This window comes from Podarcis gaigeae (assembly GCF_964106915.1).
Source record: "Podarcis gaigeae genome assembly, chromosome: 1".
In the NCBI taxonomy this organism is placed as follows: Eukaryota; Metazoa; Chordata; class Lepidosauria; order Squamata; family Lacertidae; genus Podarcis; species Podarcis gaigeae.
In genome coordinates, this window is record NC_139678.1 from 93871333 (window position 1) to 93893290 (window position 21958).

A 21958-nucleotide genomic window follows, 5' to 3' on the forward strand; every position below is an offset into this window, starting at 1 on the left:
ATGGAAGCCAATCCCGTAACCTGGCTGCTGCGTTTTGGACCAGCTGAAATTTCCTAGTTGTTTTCAAGGCCAGCCCCACTTGCAGCATGTTGCAACAATTCAAGCTGGAAGTTTCAGTGGCTTCGCTTCTGTTCCAAAGCGCTGTAGCTGGTCAACTAGGAAACTTCAGCTGGTCCAAAATGCAGCAGCCAGGTAACTGGAAACAGGCATTCCTAGCCACAGAGATCCTCCAGCGACTCCACTGGAGGAAGCTACAGACCTGCTCCTTCCAGAAGTGTGCAGCCCTGTTCACAGCAGACTGTCTTCCCACCTCTTGGACCAGAGAATGTCAAATACACAACACCTCTGTTGTATCAGCCACAATTTCTCGCTGACCTCTGCAGGGCTTGCCAATAACTTGGCACCTCCATGATCAGACCATGCTTTGCCATCGAAGGCTGCAATTAATATGTGAAATCAGCTCCAGTTTCGAGCTAAGTCCACAAGTGTCGCTCTCTGAATACTTGACTGCTCAGGGCTTAATGGGATTTGGTTTAAGTGCATTTAGGAGAGAAGCGTTCAGGCTAATGGAAAAAAAGAAATGGGATTTGTACTATATTACAGAGACTGACACTTAGACCCAGCCATTTATTCCATTAAAATCAATGCGATTCATGAAGCAAGGATGTTGCTCAGGGGGGAAAAAAAAAGAAAGAAACAACGCAAGAAAAGAGGGAAATGGGCATCAACGGCTTGCAAGGGATTTATTTACAAGAATCACAGAAGAGAAATAAATGCAGCTGGAATTAAGAGGCTGTTGGGGGACTGCATCCCTTGCACCGAATACAGCAAGGTGATCGGGAAGGAGGCTCAGACAATATTAGCAGGAATAAAAAAACTGAAAAGTGCTAACTCATTGCGGCATCTTGCATTCATCAGTATTTCTTAGGCTGTGAGTCTAAAAATGCTAATGTGGAATATATTTCCACTAGCTGCAAAAGCAGAGAAGATCTCTGCTATTAGACAAAAGGCCCGTTTCATCCAGCATCCTGTTTTCCGGAGTGGTCCATCAGCTGCTCATGAGAAGCCCCATAAGCAGGACATTGGCGACAACAGCACTCTCCAATTTATGATCTCCAGCAACTGCTACTTAAGAGGCAGACAGTCTCTGATACGGGGGGTTAGTATGCAGTCAGCATGATTCATTGTCACTGGTAGCCTTATCTTTGATCAATCTGTCTAATTCTCTTTTTAAGCCGTCCAAATTGGTGGCCATTTCTATACCTTGTGATAATGAATTCCATAGTTTGTGTGTGTGTGTCCACTTTCCTCACATCAGGAATGGTTTTATACACCTCTGCAACGTCCACCCTTTCTTGCCTTCCCCCCCCTAAAATGAAAAAGCCGCAAACATTCCAACCTTTACTCCAAAGGAGAGTCGCTCCAGGCCCTTGGTAATTTTGATTGCCCTTTTCTGTACCTTCCCCACCCCCCCAGCTGTACAATACTGTGGTACCTCAGGTTACATATGCTTCAGGTTACATACTCCACTAACCCAGAAATATTACCTCGGGTTAAGTACTTTGCTTCAGGATGAGAACAGAAATTGCGCGGCAGCAGGAGGCCCCATTAGCTAAAGTGCTGCTTCAGGTTAAGAACAGTTTCAGGTTAAGAAAGAACCTCTGGAACAAATTAAGTACATAACCAGAAGTACCACTGTATCCTTTGGGAGGTGTGGAGACCAGAACTATAGACAGTATTACAAGTGCAGCCGCAGCATAGATTTGTATAACACACTATGATAATGGCAGCTTATTTTCCTAATGAGGGAATTTGCCTTTTTCACAGCTAGTACACACAGTGGGGTTGACATTTTCATCAAGCTATCCATCGTGATCCCAAGATCACGATGGTCAGGCGTATCTAGCTCAGAACCCCATTAGTGTACATGTGAAGTTACACTTGTTTACGTTGAATTGCATTTGCCAATTTTACTGCTCATTTGCCCTGTTTGGAAATATCTTTCTGCAGCTCCTTTCAAACCTGTTTTGTTCTTACCCAGCCTAAACAATTTGGTGTCATCAGCAAACTTGGCCACCTTACTAATCACCTCTAACCAGGCAGAGGGTCTTCTCGGTAGTGGCGCCCACCCCGTGGAACGCCCTCCCATCAGATGTCAAGGAAATAAACAAGTATCTGACTTTTAGAAGACATCTGAAGGCAGCCTTGTTTAGGGAAGTTTTTAATGTTTGAAGTTTTATTCTGTTTTTAATGTTCTGTTGAAAGCTGCCCAGAGTGGCTGGGGAAACCCAGCCAGATGGATGGGGTAGAAACAACAACAGCAACTCTAGATCATTTGTGAACAAGTTAAAAGCACTGGTCCCAGTACTGACTACTTAAATCCCTCCACTGTCTTAACTGTCAGTTTAGTCCTACTCTCTGCTTCCTGTTCTTTAGCCAGTTACTGATCCATAAAAGGACCATAAAGTGACTTTGGTGAGGGGGCAGAATGAAAAGCTGTTTGAAAGTTCAAGTACACAGTGTCTGCTGGATTACCCTTATCCATATACTTATTTGACACACTCGAGACAAGACTTAACTTTGCAGAAACTATGCAAGACTATGTGCTTGGTAATTTTAGCTTTAATAATGCTTTCCACCCCTTATCCTGGTTCAGATGTTAAGCTACCTGCCCTGTAATTTCCCAAAATCTTCTCTGACCCAAATTGCTTTTTTATTTATTTAAATGGTGCTAAATTGACCACTTTCCAGTCCTCAGGTATGGAGGCTGATCTTAGGGACGAGCTAAGATCACCAGCATTTTTTTTTACACCCACATCATTTGCAGACAGAACAGACCACGTACCAGCATTCCAAAGAATTGGAAGTACAGTACCTGACTGACAGCATCTCTGAGCAACGAGTAACGATGGGACCGCCGCATGGGTAGGCACAAGCTGTACACAGCGTGCAGGGCTGCACAGAAAAAGCTTAGCAGCCCTATCTGCTTCCTGTGCTGCAGCCACTGGTCAAGCCAGTCAGGGAACCGCCTATACTTGGTGCAGCGGTAGAGCTGGAAAATGGCCGCCAGCACTCCAGGCAGGTAGACGAGGGATAGCATGACGTAGGCGACGCAAGGCAACGTGGTGTTGACGACCTCCACAGGGATCTTGTAAAACTTGTTCTTTTGCTCCCGGATGTAAGGGTGCAAAACTTGCCGGATGAAGTTGTATGTGTAGAAGCAGAGAAAGAGACCCAGGGCCAAGAAGACGGGGATCTTCCAGGCAGGGAGAAGCCGCAGCGGAATATTCTCAATCTCACGAGCTGAGCACAAGGAGCCCATGTCCACCGGGGTGAAGCCCAGCATGTGAGCAATTTCAGCAATGGCACGCTTGGCTTCTTGGTTGTTGGAGCATATGAAGACCTGCAGGAAACAGAGGACATGTGATGGCAGCGACTGGCAAGCAGAGACCAGGAGCACAGGTACGGGGTTCAAGGGAAGGACGACGAGCGATGGCATGGCGAGTGCCATACAAAGCAATAATACAGACACACCTGAGCATTTCATGTGTGCACCTTTGTCTCTGTTGACTCATATGTACTTCCTCTTCCCAAGTTTCTTGAATTTTGAGGTACGTTGTAGGCTATGACCCAGACTCCTAGAGAACCTGAATACCAGAGAGGGTGGCTTTTTTTGGTTTTTGTTTCACAAGGGCTGTCACTAGATTATAAAAGGTAAAGGGACCCCTGACCATTAGGTCCAGTCATGACCGACTCTGGGGTTGCGGCGCTCATCTCGTTTTATTGGCTGAGGGAGCCGGCGTACAGCTTCCGGAAGTCATGTGGCCAGCATGACTAAGCCACTTCTGGCAAACCAGAGCAGCGCACGGAAACGCCGTTTACCTTCCCGCTGGAGTGGTACCTATTTATCTACTTGCACTTTGACGTGCTTTCGAACTGCTAATATAAAGACAGCTTAATTGATTGCTTGAATTAATTCTGTTTGACTCAATCAGATAATCAATCCATTTGCATAAAAATCATGGCTCTCGCAACTCTGAGACCCAGAATTTAGTGTTTTACTTTAAAGGAAGCTGAGAGTTTTGGGGTTTTGCTGAGGTGTATGCAAGGCAGCAGGCTGTGTACAAGATATCTCCAAACTGCAAAGAGCCCTCATCACAGGTATGAGAAAAATGTATTGTAACTGCATTTTTAGCCATGTTTTCTCCCTCCCTCCCACCATAATTTCTTTCTCTCCAAGTGTGACAGGTCTGGATGTATACACACAACCGATATATCAGAACAGTACCTGCTTATTCCCGTCCCTTGGGCCTGACTGTAACGTCCACGCTGAGATGACATTAAATCCTTTGACAACAGTGCATGATGGGAAAAGTGACGCCAAATACTCAGCATTTGATTCTTTGTGATGGTTGATTTCATCGTTGTTGCTGACATCCACCAGGATTTTGCCAGACAGCTCATCGCTGAGGTCGCAGAGTGTGGTGTAATGTTCTCTGAAAACCGCCACAAAGATAATATCTGTCTTCTTTATAGCATCTGCCTGGAAAGTTACTTCAGCTGCTGATGGAAAGAGGGTGGCATTGCGCTTTGGGTTCCGGCTTCCAATCACCACTTTGAAACCTGAGCACACCAGGCGCATAGACAAGGAGCGTGCAAAGTCACCACTGCCCAGGATCCCCACCGTCGTGTTACCAGTGGCTGCGATGAGGCTTGCATTACTTTCCACATTTTGTCGGCCGAGGAGTGGCTTGGCCATGTCACCCTCCGGCATCACGATAAGCTAAAGCAAACAAAACACAAAGTCGCATCAGATACCTGGCTGAAAATGGCACCTTCCTTTCACCCCACTTTGTATGAAAGTTGTGGAATTTCTTCTGGGACCAGTTGCAGAATCTCTTTTCCCCCTGAAGTCTAGCTGGCACCACCATTGGCCATCTTTTGGGGCCAGCTGGAAGTCCACCCTTTTCTCCAGACCTTCTGATTTAGGAGCCCTGGTCTATCTAGTAGTATGCTGACAGATGGAATGATTTATGTAGCGAATTGCATGTTTCAATGTTTATTGATTGGTTTCATGCCGTTTGGTTTGACAGCGAAGGGTGGGATATAATTTTGCAAACAAACAAAACAAATAACATTTTAGAGCTTAACAGGAAATCTGTAAACGGGTGGTCTCTTATTCCTAACTAGTAAGTGAATGTATGTCTATATTTCAGGACTCAAGATAAACAGCTGGGGTTAGAATTGCAGCCTTATGCCATATTATCATAATTGCTTCGAGTAGATTAGCTTAGCCTGAATTAATTTTAACCACCTTTTTTTTGTTCACATATTCAGGCTTGGGAAGAATCTCTTCCATCCTCCAACACATTGTTTTCTTGGCATCTTTAGGCTTCACTCAGCCCTACCTTAATCTATGTGTTTTACTCTGGAATAAATATTTAGGAAAGTTCTCACACTCATGAACATATGGATAAGATGGACCAGTGCTTTTTGCTGCTCTGATGCAAACAGCCTTGAGGTAGCAGTCACAAGAGTGAGGTAGCTACCATAAGAGGGTTGAGTGACATAGTTTCTATTGCTCTGCCCAACATACGTGTGAGAATAGTGCAGTTGCAGACACATGTTAAGTTTTTGCCTTTGAAGGAACACAGGAGTAGACAAAGCTTGAGTCAGGCTATGAAAGGTCACTTGGGTTATTTATTCGTTTGAGCTGCATTGTAAGTAAGAAGTAGTCTTAAAGCAAAGGTGAAGAATTTGAGATCCTCCAGATGTTGATGTACCCCATCGAGCATGGCCAATGGTCTGGGATGGTGACAGAAGGCATAGTCCTACAACATCTGGAGGGCCCACAAGTTCTTCATACCTGTCTCAAAACAAAGAGAAATGCATTTCTGAGCGAGTGAAATAAAGATATATTAATATTTTACACATCAAGGTAGGTTTTTTCCCCCTGGCAACTTCTCTCACAATGGGCCCACAGCACTGCAAAAGCACAGTTACGTTCTCCCTAAGGAGCAGCAAACTGCTCTGCTCTCTTTCATAGCTTGGCATTTATATTCTGTAATTAAGTGCCTTTCAGAAACGGAAGAAAGATGTGTTTGCAAAGTTTTGAGAGAAGCAGGTTTTTGTTTTGTTTTTCACGGGGCAAATTGATGGATGATGTGGCTTGCACAAACACTGACAATTCAATGGTTGAAAAAATGTAAGTCAAGCCAAGGTGCTTTAAAGGAGATGAACAGGCATGGCCTCTGTAATTAAAGGTGGATTAAACAAACTCCCTTGTTTTAAATACTGCGCTATCATGAGCTCAAGGCGATTAAGCCAAGTTGTAAGATGATTGTTTAAGAAACAGTGTGGTCTAGCAGAATGGCTGGTAAGAGCTAAAGTATGCATCATTGGTGGTCCAAAACCTTATTTTGCTGATTCACATGTAATGTTTATCTGGGACTGGTCATACATACGTACTCTGCTCTTGTTTCTCCTTCCCATAATTGGCACTTATTCTTAAGAGCAGTGGAAATAACTTCAACCTCAATGCAACCAGGAACAGCTCTCATCCAATGTTGCCAGTTTGAGAGGCAGCCGTACTGCTGGTTGAAAAGTATGCTGAATTCCTAACCCATATCCCAAGGACAGCAATTTCTACTCCTCTTCAAGTCAAAGAGGTGGCGAAATTGATTTACCAATTTGCAAGCAGCCCTGCTTAATTCTACTCCTGACCGAGAGTTTCTTTAATGTCAGGGCACTGGTCAGAAGGAAATAAAATGTGCACTGCTTTATTATTCTTTTTAAAAGGCTGCAGATAAGTGGATAGGCTCTCATTTAATCATGTCATTTTAAAATTTACATTTTAATTTTTCAACACATCTGGTATAAATTTGGGCACTATATTAATTACTCAGTTCTATACATATTTATTTGGTCTCAGGACTGTGCAATTAGTCATCATTAAAGGAAGATAGGAAAATAAGAAGAACATTGGCACCTAAAATAAACGTCAGTTTTAACCAATTTTTCTTTTAAAAAAGTGGGCCCCCAAAAACTTCCTGCAGCTGCTTCATTATGAGGGAAACAAAGTCATTTAATTCCTTCCTCAGATCTGGAGAGGCTTCTCTCAGAAGAACTGAGCAGGTGCCACATCCCTGCTGTGAACTGAACAGATTTTGGTAAGACAGAGACCTTTTAATCAAAGACTCTTTTTTTGTCTCCAGCTCCACAAGATATCCCAAGAGTCTCACCATCCAGAAAGAAAGTTAATAAACCTGACCCATCTGCATACAATTTGCAGTTACCGCAGCAAAGATGCTAAGCAGAAATCATATATATCTCAGCACCACCACCGGCGTAGAGGAAAAGTAGAGCTACTGTGTTGTCATGTTTAGAGCATTGGACTAGGATGTGAGAGGCCAGGGTTCAAATCCCCACACAGCCATGAACCTCAGTGGGTGACCTTGGGCCACTTACCATCTTTCAGTCTATGCTACTTCACACTATCGCTGTGAGCATAAAATAGGGAAGGGGAAAAACAAGGATGCCACACTGAGCTCCTTGTAAGAAAGCTGGGATATTATTATTATTATTATTATTATTATTATTATTATTATTATTAAAATGTAGAGACCATTTCATGGCACAAACCCATCAAAGTGGAGTACACTGTTAAACAGAATTAAAACACAGGAACACGAACTTGTAAGAACAAAATCAATTCTACGAATTCTAGACCAATAAAGCCACCCATGCAAACACTTAAAAAAACATGAAACATTTCCTCAAATATAAAATTGATCTTCCGTAAATGACTGAGTTGCACCTCAGGGAAAGCCTTCCCAAACAGAAATGTCTTTAGCAGGTGTCTACACAACACCACACACTCAGTGCCTGTCTGATTTCAGCTGGTAATGGATTCATGAGTGCTGGAGAGGCAACACTAACGGCTTGGTTTCCAGGACAGGTTAAGCACACCTCCGATATAGCAGTAGCAGCAGCAGTAATATCTAGCAAGACAAATTTACGAAGGTGAGTGTCAGTCATGGTACCTTTTACTGGCATCACAACCAGCAGTATGCGAGGCAAAATTAACAGTAAGGCAAAGGCTCCTGTCAACCTCTTTTGAAAGTTAGGAAACTGACGGTATGATCCTTTGCATGTATCTTTGGAAGTAAGTCCCTCTGTGCTCAGTAGGGTGTACTCCCAGGCAATTGTACTCTGCATAAGATTGCAGCATGAGAGTGGGAGGGAGGCAGCCACCTACATGTCTTGAGAGTGCCAAAAATTGGGAATGTGATTTGCCCAATACGTATTTTGTGCTTCAGGGCAAGAAAATGTGCTGTTCCGATTTCTCTTTCTGGGACATGAGGGGCTTCCAAAGCTAGGCTACAACATCTAGAAGGAAGTCCAACACAATTGCCACACATGATACATTGTGCATAGCTACCTCCCTTGCCCCCATAGCTACAGGAGAGATATTTAAAAATAATACATGATTGCGAAGAGCCTGTACCTTAAACATCTCTGTTTGCCAAGCTTGAGAACTGGAAGAAGTCAGCATGTGAGTTAATATGATGCCTTTATTTGCTATAATAAAAAACGCAGTTTGCAGGATTTTCTGAATGCAGTTACTCCTCCAGTGCAATAATGGAATGACCTGCATGAATCCATTTCGTAATAAAGAATATAATTACATTAGAATTTGATAGTGTAACTTTAAGCCTACGTTCTTGTACAGCTGTGTTGTATTTAGTGAAGGGCTTTCCCACTCTTCTCCTATAGGGCAGCTCTCCAGTCTGGGAGAGGCTTGTGTGTCCTGTTCTTGCCCAATAAAACCAGCATGGAGCAAATCCATGGGGAAATACTGTACATGGGCTTTAACTGAGCAGAGTCAATTGCTGCCACCATGGCACCATTGCCATAGGGGTGCGAGTGGCGCAGTGGTATAAACCACTGAGCCTCTTGGCTTGCCGATTGGAAGGTCAGCAGTTCAAATCTGTGGGATGGGGTGAACTTCTGTTGCTCTGTCCCAGCTTCTGCCAACCTAGCAGTTCAAAAGCATGCCAGTGCAAGTAGATAAATTGGTACTGTTGCGGCGGGAAGGTAAACGGCGTTTCCATGCGCTCTGGCTTCCATCACAGTGTTCCGTTGCACCAGAAATGGTTTAGTGATGCTGGCCACATGACCCGGAAAGCTGTCTAGACAAACGCTGGCTCCCTCGACCTGGTAAGAGAAATGAGTGCTGCACCCCATAGTTGCCTGACTGGATTTAACCATCCAGGGGTCCTTTGCCTACCTTTACCTAATGCAGGAGACAGAACCAGTTCTTGGTGTCTAAGCAAAAGGACAAACAACCCTTTTGCTCCAACACTGAAACCCTAGTATAGATCATATGTTCTGTTGCTGGAGCACAGCATCCAGCCCAGAAGGCATATTACATAACCAACTGTGTATAAATATAGTTATTTTTGTAGAGCAGATAAAAGTCAAGGAGTTTGACTCAGCATTCTACTTAAGCATGTATTTAACACTAAGACACTAAGAGCATAACTGAATCCCCTTGGGATTGAATCGCAAGGGCTTAGCTGAATCAGGTTCTTAAGACTATAGACGCTATAAAGTAGGCAGAGTAACATCATGGCCATCTGTAAGATTCCCAATATCCTAATAGACACCACAAATAGCAACAGCCTTTTTTGACCGCAGTGCAGGAAGCCCTGGCTCCTCACTCACAACTATGAAAAGCTAATGGCTGATTATCTAAGGGCTCTTTAAGACCTTTTTTCACACATTTGTCTTTTATTTCTAGCAAACAGTTTCCATATAGACTGCTTCAAGGAAGTCTCATTTTTCCAAGCAGTCAAAAGACTTTATTTTCCAGTTCAGAAAATGTGATGCTTCTCCCAGACAGCACAATAATTGCTGTTGCAGTTTAATTGTGGAATATGGTTGTGTAAGGGTCATAAGCATTTCTTGTGTACATTTAAATATGCATTTACTGACCAGCAAAATACCTCTCAAATTCCATTAACTACTCAAATACCTGGCGATAATAGATTTGTTTTTTTAAAGAACTCTTTCTTTGGAAAGTCTGAAAATGTTAAAGGTTGTTTTGATAATAATTGCCAGAGATTTGTTTGCTTGTCTATGCATAACAGGTGTTCACATTTGATACCATCACTGCCAATGGGCCAGATTCAACTTTGTTGTTGCGCTAGCAGAAGCCAGCACACTAAGTCCTGCTAGCGCAACAGGGCACTGTGGTCAATGAACATACAGGAAAGGTCTTAAAAGAGGCTCTTGTTGACTTGCAGACCCACCACAATGGCTTCCGCCATCATGCCAAGAATGTTATGATTCCACAAAGATTTGCCACAGAAGAACCTAGCATAGCAATCAGGGCCAATTATGAGATTAACTATGCCATGAAATATATCCATTAATCTTTTAAACCATTGCCGCTGTTGCTGCTCTCTGATTTTATTTTGTTTCTGCATTCCTTTTAGCCCAGACTTTTGCCAAGCTGGTGACCTCTAAATGCTTTTGACCACAACTCTCATCAACACCACAGCCGACATAACTGTGCTGGCTTTGGCTGATGGAAGTTATAGTCAAAAACATCTGGAGGGCGCCAGGTTGGCAAAGACTCATGTAATCTACGTGATCCTCCCCAGCATTTGAGATGCACTAATGATGAGGACCGGCTACAAATTATATCCTTCACTGAGGCTAGTTTATCTTCCTATTTCTCTGCAAGAGGTGTGTGCAGCCTCTTTCCTCTGTTGTCCTTTCAAAGATGAATGGCAAGTTAAAAGATACCTGTTTGAAAAAAAATTTGCTTGCTGATTGCCTTTCTTTTTTAAAAACAATATTGATTTTATTGGGACCAGTTGCTTTTAATACTGCCAATTTTATTCATTTAAAGCATTACAATAAATAAAACTAATAGCAAATTTTAAAAACCCTAAAAATCAGAGCCATCACTAAAAAGCAGCAGAATAAGAGATTGCAATAAAAACCTCCACTGATTTAAAAGAGAAAGCAGCTAATATATATTACTACAATTTTAAGTTTTTGAATTGTTCAGCTATTTGAAACTTCACAGGGTTGTTGTGATGATCAAGAAAACCTAGAAATTGTACTGTGTCCCTTGGAGTCTTTGTTTGTAAAGGTAACTAAGGCAGGCTATGAATCAATATGGGCCCACTCAGCAATCAATAGTTTTTTGGGGGGGCTAGAAGCCTCTTTGGTCAGATAGCACTTATTAGGTAGAGCCAGAGATTTGTGGAAATGGACCTCACCATTCTAGATGCATGACATAACATGACCAGTGGATGGTTGATTGCATTTAGCATGCCAGAAGCCCCTACTCATGATAGGCAATCAAGTAACCGAGGCTTAATTAACCTTAAATCCTACCTGTCAGGCCTCTGGAAACTTGCCCAGTGCCTATGCCAAACAACCGCCAGTAAACAAAGTTAATTCTTTCCTATTAATAAGAGGTGACATTTACTACTCACATCTCCTGTTGCTTTTTGCTACCATTACCCAATCCCTAATCACTTTTGATGATCAACCATGATTTTAGCCTAACAAATAATGCAAATTTACAGTTTTTGTGGCAAGGGAGTCAAGCACTTCCTTCCCTCCCCCCACCATGTGAATATATATTTACACACACACAAGTTCGCAGAAACGGGATTGGAAGTTTAATTGTTTCCAGAAATTTGCATTGCGAATTATTTTCTGAAGCTGTGTTTCACAAGAGGCAATGCTAAAGATAAATATCCAAAGTCAAGCCTATCATTATCACTATGATAATTAAGCACACTTGCACTCACTATGCCTTATTTAGTCTACTTTGGAAACAAAGACTTTGCAATAATTTTAGAATCTCTCTCCAAAGACACACAAGGCTGCAGGCCATGAAGGAGGTGAACGGAATTAGAGAAGAGAATGTGAGATGAATTTAGGTGGAGAATGGGGACAGGAAACAGCATAGAGGGTTGTGGAGCTAGCTGTAAGGGAAGTTTTTAATGTTTTATTGCTTGCTTGCTTTCTCTTCTTCTTATTATTACTCTGTTGGGAGCTGCCCAGAGTGGCTGGGGAAACTACCCCCAGATAGGCAGAGTATAAATAATAAATTATTATTATTATTATTATTATTATTATTATTATTATTATTATTATTGTCATTGAGCAGGTGTGGTGTAGTAATCAGTGTATTGGACTTGAACTGGGGATGCTGGGTTCAAATCTCCACTCAGATGTGAAGCTCACTGGGTGACTTTGAGCCAGTCACTATCTTTTAACGAAACCTACTGGAAGAAACAATGGAAGAAACAATGCATGTGCACTGAGCTCCCACTGACAACAGCCAGTTGGGCTCAGCTTTGCTCCTGAGATGGCCATGTTCAGGATGTTTTGTTTTTGGATCTATACGGGTTTGCTGACTGCAGTGGTCACATTGTTGCTGAAGGTTTTTATTATTATTATTCATTACAAATATAAGATAAAGTACCCCTGTACGATTAAGTGCAGTCGAAGGAGACTCTGGGGTTGTGGTGCTCATCTTGCTTTCAGGCCAAGGGAGCCGGCATTTGTCCACAGACAGCTTTCCGGGTCATGTGGCCAGCAAGGGATGTGGGTGGCTCTGTAATCTAAACCACTGAGCCTCTTGGGCTTGCCAGATCAGGTGGTCCGCGGCTCAAATCCCTGTGACGGGGGAAGCTTCTGTTGCTCTGTCCCAGCTCCTGCTTACCTAGCACTTTGAAAGCATGCCAGTGCAAGTAGATAAATAGATATCACTACGGCGGGAAGGTAAATGGCGTTTCCGTGCTCTCTGGCTTCTGTCACGGTGTTCCATTGTGTCAGAAGCGGTTTAGTCATTACAAATATAGCATAGAGCTGTATATGAAAATGTTCTTTAATGAAATGACTACCAAACCACAACACTAATAAAATGCTGAAAGTTAAATAAATAGAAATGAAACCTGGCTGGGCAAGTGGCCGAATTAATTATTGCACAAAATCACCAAGTTTATACTGGAACAGATGTATTTTTATTTTAAACTATTATTGTTTAAATGCACATCCCACCCTTTTCCAAACGAGCTTAGGACGGCATGTGTGTATACAGCCCTGCATTTTGCCTCACAAGAACCCTGCAAAGTAGGCTAGGCTGAGAGATAGGGGCTGGTCCAAGGTTACCCAATGAGCTTCATGGCAGTGGGGTGGGCGGGATTTGAACCCACGTCTTCCTGAATCTTAGTCCAATGTTCTAACCATTACTCCAACCCTGGTTCTCTGCACATTTGCTGCCCTACTTTTCTAGAAAGGTGGTTGTGGTTAGCTGTGCTCTCTCATGACTCCTTTTGCACCAACTTTCCTACATGCACTCTGAGTGACATGCAAAGGCTGCCTGCCCCTTTTTGGCATTAACAGTCACTTCTGAGAACATCAGGAGCCTCTATTTTCTAGTAGAGCTTATTGGTAGTTCCAGAAAATGGGTATTTTCAACTTTTTAACTTTCCTGTTTGGTACTTAGTTACTACTATGAATACTTTGAAATGGTCCCCCGCCTTCTTTTTATTTATTTTTAAAAACTTCTTTCTACAGTCTTGTTTAGAACTCACCTGCAACACTGTGTTGTTTGCTTAGATACAAAGCAAGGAGGCCAGAAAGGTTGTTACAGGTTTACAAAAGAGATTTCCCTCAGCTCTTAAAGGGCTACATGTTTGAATGTTGCCTTGCACACATGAAATGAAGCAAAAGCTCCATGAGAAAGAATTTGGGTTGAAACAGGCTTCTCCCACTGGGAAAAAACATCACAGAAGATTGTTTCTTCATTAGATTACTGACTCTGCAATCCTATGTATGCTTACTCAGGGAGTAAGGCCCATGGCACTCAGTGCAGTTTTCTCCCAAGTAAGTGTCTATGGAACTGCAGCCTTAATAGGACTTACGCCTAGATAGACTTAACTGAATTTCAAACTATTATATTTGCAATTTTTGGCTTTTAAAATATAATGCTTCTTTTATTTTTATCTGTAAGTTTTCTCCCAGATAATGTTTTGATACTATTCTATTGCATGCAATTTGTGATGTGGCTGAAATATATCATGTTTATTTACTGCACAGTCCCAGCTCCTGCCCACCTAGCAGTTCAAAAGCACGTCAAGTGGAAGTAGATAAATAGGTACCGCTTCAGCGGGAAGGTAAAAGGCATTTCCGTGCGCTGCTCTGGTTCGCCAGAAATGGCTTAGTCATGCTGGTCACATGACCTGGAAGCTGTCTGCGGATAAACACTGGCTCCCTCGGCCTATAGAGCGAGATGAGCGTGCAACCCCAGAGTCATCCATGACTGGACCTAATGGTCAGGGGTACCTTTACCTTAAATACTGCATAGTATTTCTGGCTACAGTGTGTTTTGTTCATTCTCCTGTTTGTTTTCCATAATCTGCCTACCCTACTGCCAGACCTGAAAAGATAATGACCATTGCACATCTGTTGGATTCTATTTCCTCGTAATTATATTTTTGGAGATGTGATTTTTTTCATATAAAAATGCTTAGCAGATGCTGGCACGACACGCTTTGAGAACCTTTGATCAAGATTATTTCCATTTAGTCTCTTACTGGAGATGTTCAAGGGCAAAGTCAAGGCATTCTTGAATGCTAGACTAAACAACTGGCATCTATAATGCATATTTTCCTACGTTTTTGTTGTTGCATAATTCACTCAATCTTGGGGATTTTTTCCCCTTCAGTTTTTGTTGTATGCAATTATGGCATATAAAACTGCACCACCAAATTGGTATCTGCTACAACAAGCAGCACAAAGAGTCTTAGTGTCATTCTTAAATCTTTTTTTTTTAAAAGGAGGAAAAAAAAGCTTTGCAGGAATTTTGATACTATAAACTACACCTCCTTTCCCAGCATGTTTGGCCACGCCAGGAAGTGGCATATTTCAATGCATACATTGTATTCTGAAAGCAATTTAAATGTTCTTAGGAGAAGGGCTCATATTCCTGTAATAAATGTGTGTGCACCAGCAAGGACAAAAGGTGTGTGTGTGTGGGGGGGGGTCTTGTACAAACAGATGCCATATTTGATGCATTCATTAACTTTCTGTCACCTAACAGCTTGCTGCATTCAGGATTTGATCTTACCTGACCTTATATACTCACACAAGCACCAAAATCAATATTTGATATTGCTTCCAATCCCCTTTCTCAATTTCCGGAACATCAGTACATTTTGGAAGATTACGACCCTGACTGACTCCAACCACAAACAGCCAAGCACTAGGTCCACAGTCCACTGGCAAGTTCTCCTGCACAAACACCACCACAACCAGTGAAGAGATGCACGTTTTCTTTTATTTAATTGGGCAAGAAAACTTCTCAGCTGCCCTAAAGTAATTTGAAGGCTCCCCTACATGCAGGATTATTATTATTATTATTATTATTTGTACCCCACCCATCTGACTGGGTTGCCCCAGCCACTTTGAGCAGCTTCCAGCATATACAGAAACATAATAAAACACCCAGCAATAAAATGTTCCCTGTACAGAGCTGCCTTCAGATGTCTTCTAAAGGTTGTGTATCTCCTTGACATCTGATGGGAGGGTGTGTGCCACTACCGAAAAAGCCCTCTGCCTGGTTCCCTGTAACCTCACTTCTCGCCGTGAGGGAACTGCCAGAAGGCCCTCAGAACTAGATCTTAGTGTCTGGGCTGAATGATGGGGGTGGAGATGCTCCTTCGGGTCTACAGGGCTGAGATCAGCACCAACACTTTGGAGGATGCTATGGAATCAGATGTAGGTTGCCTCTAGTTTAGCCTATAAGAACTTTTGCAAGATGGATTCACTCACACACTGGAAATTTATGTCTGAGCAATTAAAGTGAAGTGAAGTACTTTGTCACAACATATCCACTTAAAAGAAAACACAGTGGGCTTTTTGCAGTTAGGAAGGTGACATGGAAATGCACAGGCAACATGGGATGAATGACCAATTGACAGGAAGATGTATATGCTCCATGCAGGCAAATCAGGACAAACGTCTACTTTTGTACAACCTCCCCACAAACAAATCCGAACAAATGCTCAACGAAGAGTGAACACTGTCGAACCTAGGTATAATGAAGATCCTGGGGCCTAGCTGCTTCACTCACTGCTGGGGTATCAAAACTGTTCAGGTACTTCCATAAAATACCAAAACCTTGAATTGGTACATGCAGGAGAACCCTTCTGATATACCCTAACAACTAAGAAAACCTAAAGGCTTCTCTCTCCCTTTCTCCGCTCTGAAACTCAAAGCGTGAAGCCCTTCCTCATCAGAGTGGCCACTTTTTCTTTAGTCAAGTTTCTTCTTCTCCTGTATTTATGTTAATACTTTCAAAGCAGCAAAAGCAAACCTGGGAAGAAAAGGGATGAAAACTCAAGCGCCATCTTCATTTTTAACATTCATTTAGCATTCTGCTATGTGAAACCACACCAAACCCTTAATGTCTCATTCTTCATTATTACCTGGGTGAAGCGAAGCATCTTAAACCCCAGTAATTCAAGTTCAGCAGAAACATCATCTGCAAAGTGAAACATCACTGGCTTCTCCCCCTCCCCCACATGCACATGCACACACACAATGTGGGCTAAAGGCCCTTTCCAGAGAGTCGCTACTTTGGGGTGAGACTTAGCCACATACTGGCAAATTCAGCACACGAATTATAATTGATTGGGAGGCTGTGCACAACATATCCACTTCCCACCCCCAAGCTGGACTTTTTGTGATAAGAAAAGTGATGGGGAAATGCACTGGAAATTTGGCACAATGGCACCTAGCTTTCCCACAAATGTGGTGCAAAATCAGGATGAATGCTTGACAAACAGGTCATCTGGAAGTGTCCTTAACTCTGATCATGGGACAGAAGTGCTGATAACATTACAGCATTTCCACAACACCTCCAGAAAAATTAAGAGGCATTAAGAATTGGCAATAGAGAATGGCACAATTATCAACCGATACCAATAGTCTCATGGCACCTTAAAGACAAACTGATTTATTGTGGCATAAGCCCTCTGTGGACACCTTGCAGCCCCTCTGTATTACCCCACCTCAATGTTGTTCCAGAGGGTCCCCTCCCCAGGTTTCCGGAGCAGATTTCCAGGGAGCACAGGAAGCTACAGGGCAAGTTGCTGAAAACTGCTTCTGTGAGAGCAGGATCTTAGCCTTAGTCTTTCAAGGTGCTACAGGATTCTGTTGTTGTTTCTACTGCAGCAGATTAACACACTTGGCTCTCTAGAAATTCGAAACCAGAAACACACTGACCGAGAATAGCGACCATATGCAAGGTCAGAGCTTTTTTTTTTTTTTTTTTACGCAGAGCTGGAATTAGCATGGAAGACCTCTATGCCCACAGGTTGCAATCCTAAGTGTTGGGAGTTGGTCTCACTGGATCCAGTAGGGCTTACTTCTGAGCAAATGGGATTCAGTAAAGTGTATCAGAACCAACCCCAATGCATGACCCGATAACTCTTACTAAAATGCATTCACATTTATCCTTCAATCAGCTGTGGTTTCCTCCAGCAGTAATTTACACAGTACAGTGGACGCTCAGGTTGCGAACGTGATTTGTGCGGGATGCACGTTCGCAACCAGCAGCGTTCGCAACCCACATCTGCGCATGCGCAGGTTGCGATTCGGCGTTTCTGCGCACGCACAAAGCACAATTTAGTGCTTCTGCGCATGCGCGACCGCCAAAACCCGGAAGTAGCTCATTCCGGTACTTCTGGGTTTCGGCGGTCCGTAACCTGAAAAGACACAACCTGAAGCGGCTGTAACCCAAGGTATGACTGTAAAGCATTTACTACCTACTGCTTTGGTAGTATGGAGGAGACAGAAGAGGAGTACTTTGCAGATGATGTTTCTGCTGAACTTGAATTACTGGGGTTTAAGATGTGTGAACAGAGCAAGGTCTCTCCGTTGGCTGTAAACAAGAAATGCATGCAGGTGGCTGGAACAGAAACAGAAGTTCCAGGGCCAGGGTGGGCTTGGAGAAGAGGGACAACAGAGCTCCAGCAGGCTAGTAACATATCTCTTTTTTTGCAGGCTAGTAACTTTTGTAGTTCAAGGGTCTGAAGAGATAACACAACCCACCCCACCCAACACTTGCTTATCAGTGGGCCTACAGAACAAATGTCCCTAAGACTGTACATACCATGCATTTAAGACACCCCTCAAGAATCCTGGGAACTGTAGTTTAAGGGTGCTAGGCTACATGAAGGGTAAACTATAGTTCCCAGTTCTTGGGTTAGGGTGTGCTTTAAATGTAGCGTGTGCATGCAGCCTTGGCCACATGTGATGTTAACAGCATGATCCCATTTACTCGGAAGCAAGTACCATTGAGTTCAACGAGACAGTCCTGGAAGTCTTAATCAGAACATTATCAGAGAGCAGTACTTTTTTTCCTGGGGGGCCGCATACCCCTAAACATTTTGTGAATCTAAGTTTGGCCTCATTGAGGGGCAGTATTTCAATATAAGTAGGAAAACGAGAGTACCCCTAAACATTTTTTTAAAGAAAAAAATCACTGTCAGAAAGCAATCATATCTATACACACACACACCAGAAAGCGGAGCAAGCCCGGATGCTCCCCTCTCATTCAGGTTTTCAAGACATCCTTCCTATGCATGCTATACTAAATCTTCATGGGGCGTGGGGCGGACAGGGAAAGGGCCTCCTTTCTATGGGAGCTCCTCTGGGGTGGGAAACGACAAAGTACCCATGCCTTTGTAACAGAGGGAAGGGTGGGGACGCCAACCGTGAACTACTGACCCCGAGGACACCACCTTTCGGAGCCTATTTCTACAATGCGATACTAAACAAACACAACTCGGAGGCGGCGGGGCTGAACGGGGCAAGGGAGACGGGCGAGCAAATGCAGCCGAGGTGGTCAAGAGGAAATTGGCCGTGTCCTTCGCGCGCGCACTTATCCACCCCACCCCCTTAAAAACAAACGGTGTTTTCAGAGAATCATGGATTGGGTATTTGGCCTGTGGGCTTCGGAAAGGCCAAGGAGGAGAGACCCTACTTTGAGGCCTGCCTCTTACCAGAGAGAGAGAGGGGCGCGCAGAAAGAGCTCTCTGCGCGCAGGCAGGCGCCTTTTGGGGCGGCCCGGAGCCTCCCCGGGTCTCCGCGCCCTTCCTTGCCGAGTCCCGGGAGCGCAAGCCCGCTCCCCTCTGCGGACGGCGATCCAGTTCCGCGTCCTCTCCCCCCCGCCCGAGTTCCTCCTTGACACCTGCGACCAGCAAATGGGATTCAGCCGGAGTCGCGCTGCGCTCTCGGTGCGCGCTCGGCTCCCCAGCCGCCTCGCCACCTGGGGCTGTTTACTCACCGCTCCTCGGGCCCCGGGCAGCGAGCAAGAGCACGCAGGCTGGTTTATGGGCGCTCGGAGCGTAATGGAGTAAGCGCGGGACTCCGCCTCTTCCCTCCCTCCCTCGCCTGCCCGCCCGCCCGCCCGCCCGCTTCCCTCCAGCCTCCCTCCCTTCCCCGCCTTTGCTTCGCGTGAGGAGTCGACCTGCCTCGCCTCTCCTTATCCAGGCCAGGCTGTGGCGCGTTGTGGCTTTGGGCATCTCTCTGTGCAGACATATCGTGCCAGACCCACCCACCCAGATGCAGCCCTAGCTTGGTCGGTGGTGACAGCAGCAGCAACAAGCCACAACGCCAACAAGCCACAACGCAGGAGCAGTCCTCTAGCAAGAAAGCTTCCTAAAGCCATATAGGACCAGGGTAACGTGGGGTAGCTTCAGCAGGTCCCAGGCACTGCCCCAGGTGGATTTGGGGGTACATGGAGGAACACACCGTTGTGACATTGTGCAACATCTTTGTGGACCACAGGTGGCTCTCCTGTTGAAGCATTTGCCTTAGCTTCCACTTTCCTAGGTTTGGGACAACATAAGAGGGCCTTAAGGGATGCGGGTGGCGATGTGGTCTAAACCACTGAGCCTCTTGGGCTTGCCGATCAGAAGGCCAGCAGTTTGAATCCCGGCGATGGGGTGAGCTCCTGTTGCTCGGTCCCAGCTCCTGTCAACCTACCAGTTCGAAAGTATGCCAAAAAGTGTGAATAGATAAATAGGTACTGCTCCAGCGGGAAGGTAAACGGCATTTCCATGCATTGCTCTGGTTTCGCTGTTCCGTTGTGCCAGAAGCGGCTTAGTCATGCTGGCCACATGACCCGGAAAAACAGCCTATATGCGACTGAACTTAACTGTCAGGGGTGCTTTACCTTTACCTTTAAGAGGGCCTTAGTTTTGGTCGATGTTGGCATCAACAATAGGGTGTGCCTCTGGGGTGAAGTCAAACGGCTGTGTTAGTAGCACTGAAGTGCCATCCCCAGGGTGCAAGCCTGGGCAGTGTGTGTGTGTAGGTCCTGGGTTGCCCAGATGACAAGAGGCCTCGCTGATGTGACCCTAAGGAAAGCAAGGCACCAGCTTGGCTGCAAAGTGGCAGCGGTTTTTCTTGATCAAGGAATAATGCCAGTATCATTTGGTGATATATTTAGCATAGCTGTTTTTCCTGTTTACTACATGCAGAGAGTTTTGCTTTGGAAACAAAAAATGTCAAGGCATTGTTCTCAGCACCACAAGGTGAGTTAGCGGCTAAATAAAGTTGATTTGTCATAAGGCCCGAGAGTCTGCACAGAGCAGCAATCAAACCTTTTCAGCTGTCCAAGAGTTGGTCTCTTAAAGGGGCCATGCGCCAGGTATTTTTACAATTGATATGAGACCATGTGTTTTGCTTTATTGTAGGGCTGTCTGGTCCAAGCCAGGATAAAGCTGCTAAACCCAAAGAAGTAAGAACAGGAGCTAAGGGCATAAGAAGAGCTTAGTGAATCAGGCCAATGGCCCATCTGGCCCAGCATCCTATTCTTACAGTGGCTGAACAGTTGCCTGGGGAAAGCCAGCAAGCAGGATTCGAACACAAGAGCACTCTCCTCTCCTGGGATTCAGAAGTATTGCTGCCTCCATCTGTGGAATTGCTGGACAGCTGACCAATCAAGTTGCTTCTTCACAGTCTTCTTTCCTATGGGGAACTGTATTTTATTTCTACTTAGATTGTAGTCATTGTTTCTAAATGTGCATCTAAATGTATCAATTAGTATGTGCAAAACTGACTCGGCAAGTGCAAATTTTATGCAAAGCCTTTTGTCCTCTTTTTCTGGTGATGCATAAGTGGCTGCCCTAAATGTGGAGTATTTAAAAATATGTCCAGCATTCTACCACCTCCTGTGTAAAATGTAGAACTGTTCTCTACAAAGTCAGGAGAAAACACTGTCAAACATTTACGGACACACACTGCAAAGTGGTGAAAGACTTGGTTGTACTTGTGTGCAAGCAATGCACTGAAATCTCCAAAGGCACTTGCACTCCAAGGCTTGGTCTATACATGCAGCGGAATGAGGTGGCAGAGATATGAGGTGACAGAATTGGGGGGGAGGTCACTTCAGGTTTCAGGCTGGAGATAATAATTGTGAATGCATTCATTTTGGTGACATCTCCCTGCAAGTAAGAAAGCTAGCACATCGGGGAGAGAACCTTTCTCCTTGATGTGCTAGCTTTTAAATTACATATATATATATATATATATATATATATATATATATATATATATTTCCAAGGGATATTTACATAGAAGAGTATTAAAAAAAATGTGATTACTCCTGCTTCATCTGTGGTCTGACATGGTACAGTCTTTTCTAAACCCAAAGCTGAAAGTATTTTAGAGGCAAAGGAGTAGGGAGCTGATTATATGTGAAATCCAGTTTGAATAAACCCACAGAGATGAAATAATGACAGGTGGATTATCGCGCCATCAGCATGCTGGAACAAGATAGCTCCAGTTTCTGCTCCGAGACAGGAGTCCGACACAGATCTTAATTTTCTATTAGTGAGCACATTTTACAGCT

General features: G+C 44.1%; 2 protein-coding genes across 5 annotated transcripts in view; one reads left to right on the forward strand and one right to left on the reverse strand.

Annotated features, from left to right (window-relative positions):
* The window catches only part of LOC310832905 (UPF0538 protein C2orf76 homolog), a 30037-nt gene extending 27141 nt beyond the window's left edge, over window positions 1–2896 (forward strand). For all 3 annotated transcript variants that reach the window (XM_083715234.1, XM_083715232.1, XM_083715235.1), the window contains one exon: window positions 2828–2896. In XM_083715234.1, coding sequence (XP_083571360.1) covers window positions 2828–2879 — 52 coding nt within the window. In that variant the 3' untranslated portion in view covers window positions 2880–2896. The remainder of the gene's footprint in view (window positions 1–2827) is intronic.
* Window positions 1–19486, reverse strand: part of STEAP3 (STEAP3 metalloreductase) — a 28863-nt gene extending 9377 nt beyond the window's left edge. Inside the window, exons 1-3 of one of the 2 annotated variants that reach the window (XM_083710699.1) lie at window positions 19388–19486; window positions 4289–4783; window positions 2876–3403 (exon numbers count right to left, since the gene is read on the reverse strand). In XM_083710699.1, coding sequence (XP_083566825.1) covers window positions 2876–3403; window positions 4289–4774 — 1014 coding nt within the window. In that variant the 5' untranslated portion in view covers window positions 4775–4783; window positions 19388–19486. Of the gene's footprint in view, window positions 1–2875; window positions 3404–4288; window positions 4784–6988; window positions 7134–19387 lie in introns of those variants that run through there. The other variant, XM_083710700.1, reaches the window with a different exon arrangement.
* Window positions 19487–21958: the final 2472 nt, after the last annotated feature.